The sequence below is a fragment of the Sinohyriopsis cumingii genome, chromosome 17 (assembly GCF_028554795.1).
Source record: "Sinohyriopsis cumingii isolate HCF-2022 chromosome 17, ASM2855479v2, whole genome shotgun sequence".
Taxonomy (NCBI): Eukaryota; Metazoa; Mollusca; class Bivalvia; order Unionida; family Unionidae; genus Sinohyriopsis; species Sinohyriopsis cumingii.
The window spans coordinates 121,813,971-121,828,028 of NC_142977.1; the positions used below are offsets into that span (position 1 = coordinate 121,813,971).

Sequence of the window (14,058 nt, forward strand, 5' to 3'; positions counted from 1 at the left end):
CATTGCCTGCTTCACCTTAATCCTGATTAGCATACTGCAGAAGATGGGGATCGCACATTAACAGTCAAAAACCTAACAAGAAGACAAAGGTGATAAAATTCACCATCAGTGCCTGGAATATATGCACACTAATGAACAGAACATCAGGAGATAGACTGAAGAGAAGAACAGCTGTAGTTGTTAGAGAACAGGCTAGATTCAACACCCAGATAGCACCCCTGATTGAAGCTCGCCTAGCTGGGAAAGGACAACTCACTGAAGTAGGAACTGACTGCACCTTCTAGAGAGCAGCGTGAAGCTGGTGTTGGGTTTGCCATCAAATTACAGTTAGTTATGAAGCTCACAAATCTCCTAAAGGGCATGAATGAAGTCATGCAAATGAGACTACCACTGTCTGGAAAAACGCAACTTTCAGTAGCATCTTTGCACCTACCATGACCAACCCAGATGAGATCAAGGGCAAATGTTATGAAGACATAGAGTCCGTTATTGCAGTAGTACCAAAGGCAGGCAAGCTCATCATCAATGCTAGAATTGGCACAAATAGCCAGACATGGTCACGTGTCACTGGCAAAAATGATTTTGGCAAATGCAACAGCAGCAGACAATTCCAATGAAGGAAATGTGCTGAATATGACCTTCTCATCTCCAACACAGTCTTGTACCAAACTGCAACAAGATATGTTTGATGCACCCATGCTCCGACCACTGTCATCTTACTGACTGCATCATCAGGAGAAGAGACAGGCAGGACATGAGAAGTGCAGAATGCTGCACTGACCACAGGCTTATAATCTTCCACCTCAATATCTAGATTGAGCCTAGCAGATGATCACAAGGCAAAAGAAGTGCCCAAAAACCTCAACGTCTCCAGATTGAAACAGGCATTTGTTGAAGACCTGTACAGCCAATTAGGTAACAATCAATATAAACTACAATTCACCAGCATAAATGTTCAAAAGGAAGTGTCAAAGGAAAATGAGACTGTAGAGGCTGAAACAAATTTGTTGTCTCAGGAGTAACCAAACACTATATACTGCACCCTTGATCCTGAACATTTCATGAAAAACAAGCCATCTTGTTATGGAATGTGTGTGCGTCTGTGTGTAGAAATACTGGAACAGTGGACACACTGAACCATTTAATTTATACTGTATATATCGTAGACTGCACCAGTGGCCTAGTGGTTAGAGCATCCGCCTTGGATGCTGGAGGTCATGGGTTCGATCTCTGGCCAAGTTTTACCAAAGACTTTAAAAAATGGTACTAACAGCAGCCTCGCTTGGCACTCAGCATTAAGAGGTTAGTGCTGGTTTCAGGATAATGTCATTGGGTGGGACATCGTGCTACATGTCTGTGGCATGATGACCCAGTGCTAGACATCACTATAAACTGCCACACTACAGACATCTTAGCGATATGACTGAAAAATTGTTAAAGCTACATTAAAAATACAAATCACACACACACACACACACACACAAACATATGCATATACTATATATATATCATTGGTTGTGTATATGTACAATTCATAACTTTGATAACTGAATGTTAATTATATAGTAACATTTTTGATTGATCATATGAGGTATTTAAGCTGAGTTGTCATCCTGATCTTAGACGAGTCTGATTATGTGTATATGAAGTATGTGATCTTACTTCAGATTGGCTTTGCTGATCTTGTAAACTTACTAGAAGCCATATTTATAATCATATTTTGATTAGTATTCATGTGTAAGATTACATCAAGACTTTGGAGAAGTTAGTTGTGAGTGACATTTTGATGAGACAATGATGCATCTCAATAACTGAGCTTATGAACACTCTCGATGTCATATATGATCAGAATTTTATTAGATTGGTATGTAAGCATTACACTATGATTTGGGATGAGTTCATTTATGAGCAACACTCATGCATAGTAATGAGATGATCTTTCTTCTGATTTGCTGATGTTACCATTCTTGTAGCCCTAATTTTAAATCAAATTTTACCATTCTTGAAGTCATATAATTTAAATAATTTCTTTTTTTTTAAAATTATTTTTTGGGATCAAGCTTCAAATATAGAGGTATATAGTCAAAATCTTGCATGAGGTTGATAATGCATTTAGCTTGGAGTTATATTTCTTCTTTGTTTGTGTTTTAACTATGCAAAATTCAAAGTTATTTCATTATAGCGGATACTGACATAAATCTGTTTGTTTTATTACAGGCTGAAAGGTTTTCAGGCAGAGGGAATCCAGTCTTAGCATTGAAAGGAGTCAAGGTATCAGAATGGGCAGGTAGGTGTTCTGTAATTCTTATTCAGTGCTCCAGCTACAAACCTTTTGTTTGGATTAAAGTGGCATTTTCTTTTCACTGAAAGGTTGAAGTTCGTATTCATTATATTAACTTTGTTGGGTGCTCACCAGGCTTGGAGACTGTGAGCTTATGGAATGGTCTTGTGTCAGGCTTGGAGACTGTGAGCTTATGGAATGGTCTAGTGTCAGGCATTATCCATAACACTTCTCTGTCCGCTTCTCCACCAAATTTTACAAGAAACATTACATCAAGGCCTACCAAAGTGTGAACAAACTGATCTACCATCTAATAAGGCCTCCTTTCTACCTTTAGGGTCATAGGATAGCCCTATCTAACACATTCAAATTTTCATAAGGCCTGACCATCAAGATGGCTTCTCACTTTGCCCACCTTATCAGGTATACAGCGCTATCTTCAAGGCCATGGTCACATGACAATATTTTAGGTTTCATTCAATTTGTTGTTTCTTTTTTGTTTCTTACCACTGCTATTTTAGATAAATGGATGGAGCTTGCTATGCTTATATACTGTCCATAGATGATGTATTATATTGCACATTTGAAATCTTATCTTCATGGTCAATGTCACACGTAAATATTTTTAGGTTTCTTTGGTTTCTGCTTTATCTGTACAGTATGTCATGCAAGTTGAATGAGGTTCAGAAATGAACCATGGTATGCCTTTGCTTCTTAGTGTGATGGTATTGTCTTCACCTGATAAAGTTTTATCTTGAAGGTCAAAGTCATTTGTTCACCCCTTTACTGCACTTTCACTCCAGTGCTCTTTAAAATAAGGCAAGGAAACTTGGTTACTTTGTCTGATTAATAACGTTAACAGCTCTTTCGTAAAGGGCATAGTCATGTTTCATTATTGTAAATTTCAGTGTCCTCACTGTCATAGGCATGGAACAGATATTAACTGAATTTGCAGTGGCATGTTAAGGAAAGGAAAGGGAGAGAAATCAACTGCACATAGGTTTTTTGTGTGGATTGAAAGTGCTAACTTTTTACTCACCCATTTTTACTTGCCAGGTTAATGTGTGTTTGTGTGTGTGAATTCACATAGAAATTTTGTTTTCTTGAAATGAATGTTGAGTTTTTAATTTGTTTTTATCATTATAGATGAGGTGAACAATGATAGTTCCAGTAATTTTCAATTAATTTATGAAAATAATACTTTTGTTTCCTACATGGTCTTTAGTGACACGATTTTGTCATTTTCTTTTTCTCTTTGTCCCTTTTATTACAATCTTTATACCACTGAGTGGCTAATCCCAGCAGCAACCATGTGAAATCTTTTTCTTTACAGACCTTAATGGTATTTCTAATCCACATTCAGGGACCATTATTTCTATTATTATACTTTAATGAAAGCAGTCATTTTTACTTGAGTAAGCACTTTGAAGATGGTATGCACAGGATCAAAACTAATGAAAGATTAATCTCCATTTGGTGAATAAAATCATTAATGTTCTTGACACAAGATCTTTTTGGTAAAATTGAGAGTGAGGTAGCGCAGAACTTAACTAGAGGCTATAACCTCCATCCAAAGCTGTATTTTTTCTCAGTCATTGTTACACTAAATGATTCTGTGTGGTTTTAGTAATTTTGTATGCTGAGTGAGAACATAGATTAACCCAAACTATACATTAGCCTAATGAGTTGAACGGTTAGAAAATCATTTGACAAACTTAATTTTATGAATAATATAAACACTATCCAAATTATTAGTTATGTTATATTATAATTATCATTTCTGTGGGCAGGTCAGTCACTGACAAAGGGTCGAAATGGTCAGATGTTTGTTGACCCCACTATTCCAAAAGCTGAGGAACTTCATCTTTGGTTCATCAGTAAAGGAAAGCAGATGGAATTTACTAGTTTAAGATAAGTATGTGCAAATGTTTTCTATGTTGTTGCATCGTATTCACATTTGCATGAAATGTTTAAAAATATACACTGAATGCTGCATTTCACACTTCAGTAACATACATTGTTTATTTGTTGTTGTCCATACAACAGTCCACCTGTCCTGAATCCATTTTAGCGTGATTGCAAAAAAAACGATGAGTTTGATACATTAAATTTGATGAGCATATGATTAGATTTTCAGTCGGGTTAATTCATTTTTACTTTGTTTGATTAATGCCCTGCAACAAGATTTGTAAGCCCGACATAAGTAATTATGCTTTCCATCAGCAACACTCTGGACAGAATTCATTTTCATTAGACATTTGAGCTGCCTTACACATAGATATGTGCCTTTTAAAAAGCTTTGGTGTTGTCACCTGACCACGCTGGTGGCCTAAGTGGTTAAAACATCCACCTTGGATGTTGGAGGTCGTGAGTTTAAACCCTGGCTAAGTCATACCAGAGACTTATAAAAATAGTACAAGCAGCTAGCTCGCTTGATGCTCAGCATTAAGAGATTATTGTTAGGACTGGTACGCCTGATGTCAGGATAATGTGTCTGGAGGGACATGATGCTACATGTCTGTGGCATGATTCCCCAATGCTAGACATCACTGTAAAATTCCACACTGCACATGTCATAGCAATATGACTGAAAAAATTGTTAAAGCTACATTAAAACTCCAAATCACACATACACCTAGTGTTGCCACCTCCTTTTAATATGCCTGCTTTTAGGTGGAGTGTAGTTTGTTATGCATTCTCTCTGTCCTTCTGTTACCAGTTTCTGAATAACAAAGGCTTCTATGATCTACAGTTATGAACCTTGTGGATGCCTTTCAGTGTGTAAAGGTCTAAGGTTAAGGTCATTGTAACTGAAAGAAGAAAAATGGTGTTCTTATGATTACTTTAGTTTTCAATCATTGTCATGACTCTATGGTTTTAAACTAAATAACAGAAAAAGCGAAACCAACAAGTTGTTTAAAATTCAACAAATAATTTATTTCTTAGAATACAAAGTCAAAATTTAAAAACTTAACAGTTCTACCAAAAGTACAGAGTATTCCAATTGAATAACAGGTCTTGAGGTGGCGCTATACAGTTTCGCATTTTGCATAGGGTTAAGATTTTAAAGAAAAAGAATTTCCCTGGCTTTCCTCACTGGTTATACTGGCTATTTAAAAAAGACCTTGTATATCTTAGGTATAATTAAAAGAACCTTTAATTCCCTTTATTTTGATGTATGATTGATGGGTGTACTATGGATTATAGAGTATACAGCTTGGCCTTACTTCAAATGTGAACCTTTCAAAAAAGTGCTAGCTTTGCTTGGTCATTTTCACTTCCTGAACTTCAGAGGTAAATTGTAAAAAAAAAGAGCTGATATCTTTTTTTACATTTTACATATTTGGTAATTCATTCATTGCACTTTCAGAAGCTGGTATTGTCTAGTCTGGCAAAATTCATTTTCCCTATTTTAATAGCTGCTATGTATAGTGTACTTGAGACTAATTCAGTCTGATTTTTTAACACAAGGGAGCAGTCATTTTAGTTAGCACTGTGCTTAAATCATGTAAAATTTCCAAAAGTACAATATCCAAAGAAATATCATCCACATTATATTACTGTAGCATATAGGTATGCCAACATTCTCTCCATTGTGCATGTTTTAAATGCAAACTACTTCACCTTACATACGTCACTCTCTCTAAAGTACATAGTAATTGGTGAGCGCCCCCTGAATGGGCTGACATACTAATAGCCTTGAATGAACTGATGTGCCAACAGTATTGATGTATCACAATGATATAATCCACAATGTCTATGAATGAATTCACAATAATCCCAAAAGTGTTTTAGTCCAAAAGTGTCAGTGAATTTTTTTTAATTCCAATGAATGATTTAAATAAATTTTCCTCTCAAATTATATCTTTAACACAACAGTAAATACTTCTGCAGACTGAAATTAAAGAAGGAATAAATAATATTGCTTATCTCAAACTTATATACATCTCCAATAAACCTATGTCACAATTTCCTTTTCTTGAAAACCTTGATCATTGTAATGGAAAGTTACCTCCAACAGTAAATAAATTAAATTCCAAACTCTTCTAAGGTCGTAATCAAGGCTGATCTTACACTCAAACCCAAGTAAACAACCAATTTATAGTTTACTAACAAGACAAAGAGCAGGTATGAACCAAGACTCTATCCTCAATCATGGAAAAAGGTCAAACACGCAAAATAAATTAGATATACATAAAAAAATCTTTTACGGCCACAAAAGATTGTGGATGACCTGCGCTTGAGTTAAGGAAGATTATGATAAGTTTTGTGTTAAAATTTAGAACTTCAAGGTCACTGTTACTCAAAGAAGTGAAATGGTTTTGACATAATGGCTCAAGTTTAATTTTGACAGTTATGGACTTTGTCTTCACTTTGGAAGTTACTTGTAACCAGCATAGATCAGGAGCCATTCAACTGATTTGCGCACTGCTTTCAAGATATATATTTGCCTATAGTATTTTGTTTCCTCTACTTCATTTTGAACAGAGTTATAGACCTTGTGAATTACTATCACACTGTAAGCATTGTAAACAATGGAAGAATCTTGTAACTAGTTGAGAAAACTTCAGTAATTCAGTCCGATTTGTACACCAATAGAACATGTGCCTTTAAGGCAGTGGTTCCCAAAGGGCATATCTTTAGAGCAGCAGAAGTATGCCTTGAAAATTATATTTTTCTTATATACCTTGTTGGGTGTAAAAATGAAATGTACTGCCAATTTTATGCACACAGTATCAAATATTTGGTAAACACACTTTAAGGGTTGAAACTCTTCTACTTGTTATTTGTAACACATTTATGTTTACATAAATCTACACTTTGGAGTCAACATCCTTATGTGGTGAGCAAGAGAGGGAGGGAGGGAGGGAAAGGGAGAATGATCAGAAGAAGAAAAATGAAATAGGCCTAAATATGGAAATACAGGTTTGAAAAGCATACATAAAGGCAGATATATTTCCTAATTTGGAAACAGTATTTCCAAAAGGGGTATTGCCACTATGGCTATATCATTTGTTTTCCTTGATATATTTCAATATCTTGCTTTGAAATGTATGATAAAACCTTGTGCACAGTTATTTTGGAAAACGAAATAGAGGAGACATATTTGCTAGGGTCCTGCTCAGTGAAGTCTAGCAGGGCTTTATACTAATTACATTGTCCATCCACAATTTTATTTTCAGGGGTATAACTGTAACCAAGAATAGCTAGATTTCAGTGAAATTTGGTATGCAGCTTTATATAAGTAAAATGTCAGATGTTTCATTTTCAGGACCCTTGGTCATTTCATGAAATTATAGCCCATGTTTTCTGCCATTTGAAACATGGATTTCAGGAGCATTACTTTACAAAGGGTTGTAGGATGTAAACCAAATTTAATACACTGCTCTTTATAGATAATATATCTGACAAATTCAGTTATAAACAAACTATGTCATCACATAGTGGAGTTATAGGCTCAGATTGCATGCCTTTTCAAGAGTTTGTTTTCACAAAGAACTCCTCTAAGGATCATTGGATTTGATTTCTGCAAAACTTTTATATGCAGCTTCATAATTGCAAGTCTGTCTGCATGGGTTCGAGTCTCAGGTTGGGCTGATGTGGGTATGTGAGAAAGCTTGCCAGTAGCTTCTCGTGGGTTGGTGGTTCTTTCCAGGGTTTTCCTGGGTTCTTCCTCCACCATTGATACTGACCGCCATGTGTAGCCTGTCTTGTGCTGAAAAATGACGTTAAACCCTACAACAACAACAACAAGATAATCGCAAGACCTAGAATGAGTTTGATTGCCAGCATTCAGTCATTAATCAGTGGAGTTTTTGTGGCCTCTGATTACCTGATATCTAAATATTTGTTTCTGTAGTATAACAAAAACTTTTTAGGTTATTTCCATATTAAAATGCAGCTTTATATAACCATTGTCTCCCATGAGTTTAATTATTAGCCTGATACTCTGATTCCTGGACTGTTGTCAAAAGGACTAGGTAACCAACAGATCATGTAATGCTCTTTTAACACCAGGACAAAGGACAGTGCCATGCATAGTGAGTCAATACATTGTATTTCTCAGATTATAAGTCCACCTTCTTGTCGCATTTTTATTTTAGGCACTTTGGGCTTATCATTAGAAAGAGGAGAGACAGAAATGACTTATTTACCTGGCCCTATTAACAGTAGTGCAGTGGGCCAGGTACCTGGCCCTATTGATAGTAGTGCAGTGGGCCAGGTACCTGGCCCTATTAACAGTAGTGCAGTGGGCCAGTTATCTGGCCCTATTAATAGTAGTGCAGTGGGCCAGGTACCTGGCTATCGTGTCTCCTGCACACTGTTCTGGTAAACTTGAGCTTTATTTGCTCTAACCTTATGGCAAGTATTTGCCACAACATAATGTTTTTTATATGCACATAGTTTTCTTGTAACTATCTGCGGCAAGATTTCTTCATACTGTTCTGGCAGTCTTTTGGCACAAAATTCTGGCAAACTACTCGTACAGTTTGGGCTCAGTCCTGACACGCAGGTGTTAGGTTCATATCTACTTCCTGCACATCATTCTGACCCACTTATTGGTCTGTTTGTGAAAGTATATAAAATGTTTACAGTAAAAAACTATTTTGGTGAAGTTAACTATTTGCAAACTAAATTTGCTTAAATTTGATTCTTGCTAACTTACGTGATGAAATGATTGCAGTGCATGTAGTACAAATGCCAATGACTTCCCCATCAGTTGCTGAAAAAGGTTTCTAAGATAAGGTTATAGAAATTAGTAACCACCATTTCATAAGTGTCATGTTTTTTTCCCATGGACATCAAACTAGCTGAATTCTCAGACCCATGAATGTTGCTGTAAAGAATACAGTGATGTTTTGTTTGGAAATCCCATATTGTCAGCATTAGTTTATTTATTTGTTTTTTGATTATCCATTGATACAGTTAAACAGACTAAATTGCTTCATTATGTACAAGTCATAACATGCAAGGATATATTGCTCTTTTATAGACAGCGTAAAAGTACAACTTTTTTCTCTCACCAATAATTAATTGCTCAACTTTAATGGCATTATTATACTGAAATCACACATACCAATATTTGTTGATATTAAAATCATTTTCTTTAATTTCCCATAAATTGACATTTTTCCATATTGTTATAACTAACTGTGTTGACTACACAAAATGTACTAAATACATAAAGCAAGGATCTTAGAGCTACTTTGAATACTGTGAATTTTTCATATAGTCTTTTTCGTATCACTCTCTCTTTCTCTCTGATGAGTTTTTAAAGACAAAATTGGCCGTACAACTGAGTTCATGTTGTGTCATGTGCAGACTCACTTTGTAGTTTGACATATATTACTCAGATGGATCAGATATACATGTATTGTTTATGTTCATTTGAAAAGTACCAGGTTTTCTTATCTTGAATATTTGGCACTTTTCTGTGAAACAAAAGAAAAAATGCAGGACTCAAATGAAACAAATTGATGTGTCCAACAAAAAATAAGTTCATTTCAATGAAAAGGTCTTTAAATCACCAGTGTACTTGGAATCTCCCTTTTCAGACCCTATTCCCAATATGACTTATGAGTGCCATCTTCATCAAGAACTACAGCAGCAAAAAAAAACAATTACTCTAACTGAAAAAATAATTACTCAGACCACCAGGTGATGTTCACAGGTTTATTATGTTATCACTTAGCAAGTGATTGGAGTGAATTAGTTGAATAGAAAGCTTTATTTAAAGCAACCATAAATTTATGCTCTCTCCTGCCCTCATCTGGTTCACACTTAGCCCTTGATTGCAAGATGCATCCACTTTTCTTTCCACAATGTAAGTTAACTCTGTTTAATTTCAGTTTGACTAAATATTGGGGACCATTTTGGTATGTACCTGTTGCAGATAGCTCTGTATGCATATGCAGATGATCAGGTTGCATTTACAAACTACTTATGCAATTATTGCTTTTTCTCAGTCCTTTACTCCTGTTCTTAGATAGCATTAGAAGGTGTGTCACATACTGCACTGAGGATCCTATCTTCAGGGTCAAGGTCATTCTAGTCATTCTTAAATGAAAATGGTGCTGCCTGGATATCCAGTATAGCTATCATAGTGGCCAGCTTCAAAGACTTCTTATTGCTACTGCATCTTAATGTATGACAATGTCAACTTGGGTTTTCACTAAATTGACTTAAAAGTATAGACATTTTATGATATTTTGTTGGTTGTAAATGAAAATGTTGCCATGACAACCATCTTGAAAATCTTGTTAGCATTACCTTTCCAGAACTGAAAGTTCTGTTAACATGGGGTTTTCACTAAAGGACATTTTATTATATATATTTGGTCCAAAAAGAAATTAGTGTTGATCTTACATCTAGTATGAACACTTTGGCAGCCATCTTGAAAATGTTATCACTGTTTCTCCTAAATGGAATGAATGATAATATTTAAATGGAGTTATCACCAAAAGACTGATGTCAAGTTGGTCATACATGAACATCATGTAGGACTTGGATCCAATATGGCCACCATAGTGGCCATCTTAACAATCATGTTATTGATCAAGTATTACAGAGATGGTTTCAACTCTAAAAGGAACATAATGGTAGTCTTATCTTGATTCCTGGAAAAGAACTTTAGCCAGTAGAGCATGATTCCTTCTGAGGAACTCTTTTTATTATTATTACTATTATTATTATTATTACATTATATTTTTATTATTATTATTATTATTATTATTATTAAACTCTAATACTGTTAATATTCCCTTTCATTGATTTTCTTTTCACAGGAGGAAAGAGTTTTTTCAAGTGATGTGCACATTTGGTCAAAATTTGGCAGAAGAATGAAGTGATGAAAACAGCTGACACATAGAAATGGATTATCAGTGAAGTGTCGAACATAATTTTGCATAAAAAAATAAATTGGATTGTATATTTAAAATAGAATTTTTAATATGTTTACAGCATGTTCTGTGTGACGTATTTTATCTTTAAAAGAAAAACAATAAGCATATTATGATCTGTTATTATTTTGTGATATCTTTCTCTCATTTCTCTGTTGTAACTCATATACCGTATGTGCATCAGATTTACTTATGATTGACCTGACATTCATGAACTGGTCATATAAAAATACACTGACTCCATAGAGTCAGATATATCACTATATATATTGATACATTCATGAACTGGTCATATAAAAATACACTGACTCCATAGAGTCAGATATATCACTATATATATTGATACATTCATGAACTGGTCATATAAAAATACATTGACTCCATAGAGTCAAATATATCACTATATATATATTGATACATTCATGAACTGGTCATATAAAAATACATTGACTCCATAGAGTCAAATATATCACTATATATATTGATACATTCATGAACTGGTCATATAAAAAAATACATTGACTCCATAGAGTCAAATATATCACTATATATATTGATACATTCATGAACTGGTCATATAAAAAAATACATTGACTCCATAGAGTCAAATATATCACTATATATATTGATACATTCATGAACTGGTCATATAAAAAAATACATTGACTCCACAGAGTCAAATATATCACTATATATATTGATACATTCATGAACTGGTCATATATAAAAATACATTGACTCCACAGAGTCAAATATATCACTATATATATTGATACATTCATGAACTGGTCATATATAAAAATACATTGACTCCACAGAGTCAAATATATCACTATATATATTGATACATTCATGAACTGGTCATATATAAAAATACATTGACTCCATAGAGTCAAATATATCACTATATATATTGATACATTCATGAACTGGTCATATATAAAAATACATTGACTCCATAGAGTCAAATATATCACTATATATATTGATACATTCATGAACTGGTCATATAAAAATACATTGACTCCATAGTCAAATATATCACTGTATATATTGATAGATTCATGAACTGGTCATATATAAAAATACATTGACTCCATAGAGTCAAATATATCACTGTATATATTGATATATTCATGAACTGGTCATATATAAAAATACATTGACTCCATAGAGTCAAATATATCACTATATATATTGATATATTCATGAACTGGTCATATATAAAAATACATTGACTCCATAGAGTCAAATATATCACTATATATATTGATATATTCATTAACTGGTCATATAAAAATACATTGACTCCATAGAGTCCAATATATTACTATATATATTGATATATTCATGAACTGGTCATATATAAAAAAATACATTGACTCTGTAGAGTCAAATATATCACTATATATATTGATATATTCATGAATTGGTCATATAGAAATACATTGACTCCGTAGAGTCAAATATATCACTATATATATTGATATATTCATGAACTGGTCATATATAAAAATACATTGACTCCATAGAGTCAAATATATCACTATATATATTGATATATTCATGAACTGGTCATATATAAAAATACATTGGCTCCATAGAGTCAGATATATCACTATATATATTGATATATTCATGAACTGGTCATATATAAAAAAAATACACTGACTCCATAGAGTCAAATATATCACTATATATATTGATATATTCGTGAACTGGTCATATAAAAAAATACACTGACTCCATAGAGTCAAATATATCACTATATATATTGATACATTCATGAACTGGTCATATATAAAAATACATTGACTCCATAGAGTCAAATATATCACTATATATATTGATATATTCATGAACTGGTCATATATAAAAATACATTGTCTCCATAGAGTCAAATATATCACTATATATATTGATATATTCATGAACTGGTCATATAAAAATACATTGACTCCATAGAAAGAAAAAAAAAATCATAGAAGATCATTCTTATTCTTAGATTTTAAACAAAAAATTTAATACAAAGATTTTTCAAAATCTAGAATCAGTTCAAATTGGACAAGACACAAAGTATTTCCCCATATATGGTATGGTCAGTGGTGGTGGAATTCCCTCTTGATTTGTAAAAAGGGAATTTTTTATAAATATAGGATGGATTTAATGAAGAAATAAATGTGGGACTTGAAAAAACAATGTCTGGTTTTTACACATTAAGTTGATTTTGTTGGCATGATGTTTTTAGAAATTGGCATGAATCCCACAGTCATGCATCATAGAAAAGACCCCATATTGCTTGCAGCCTTCAATAAACTTTGTATTACTTGCAGCCTACAATAAACTTTGTATTACTTGCAGCCTTCAATAAACTTTGTATTACTTGCTTCCTTAATAAACCCTGTATTACTTGTATCGTACAATAAACCCCATATTACTTACATCCTCTATAGACCCTGTATTACTTGAATCCTCAATAGACCCTGCATTACTTGAATCCTCAATAGACCATGTTTTACTTGCATCGTCAACAGACCCTGTATTACTTGCAGCCTCAATAGACCCTGCATTACTTGCATCCTACAAATAGACCCTGCAATACTTGAATCCTCAATAGACCCTGCATTACTTGAATCCTCAAAAGGTCCTGTAATAGTTACATCCTACAACAGACCCTGTATTACTTGCATCCTCAATAGACCCTTCATTTATTGCATCCTCAATAGACCCTGCATTACTTGAATCCTCAAAAGATCCAGGACCTGTATTATTTGCATCATACAATTACTTGAATCCTCAATAGACCCTGTATTACTTGAATCCTCAATAGACTCTGTATTTCTTGCATCCTCAATAGACCCTGCAATACTTGAATCC

General features: G+C 33.9%; 1 protein-coding gene across 2 annotated transcripts in view; it reads left to right on the forward strand.

Moving 5' to 3' along the window:
- LOC149779783 (uncharacterized) overlaps positions 1-12,191 on the forward strand; it is a 56,035-nt gene extending 43,844 nt beyond the window's left edge. For both annotated transcript variants that reach the window (XM_089938681.1, XM_089938682.1), the window contains exons 9-11: positions 2,218-2,287; positions 4,072-4,196; positions 11,068-12,191. In XM_089938681.1, the coding sequence (XP_089794807.1) occupies positions 2,218-2,287; positions 4,072-4,196 (195 nt within the window). In that variant the 3' untranslated portion in view covers positions 11,068-12,191. The remainder of the gene's footprint in view (positions 1-2,217; positions 2,288-4,071; positions 4,197-11,067) is intronic.
- The last annotated feature ends 1,867 nt before the right edge of the window (positions 12,192-14,058 follow it).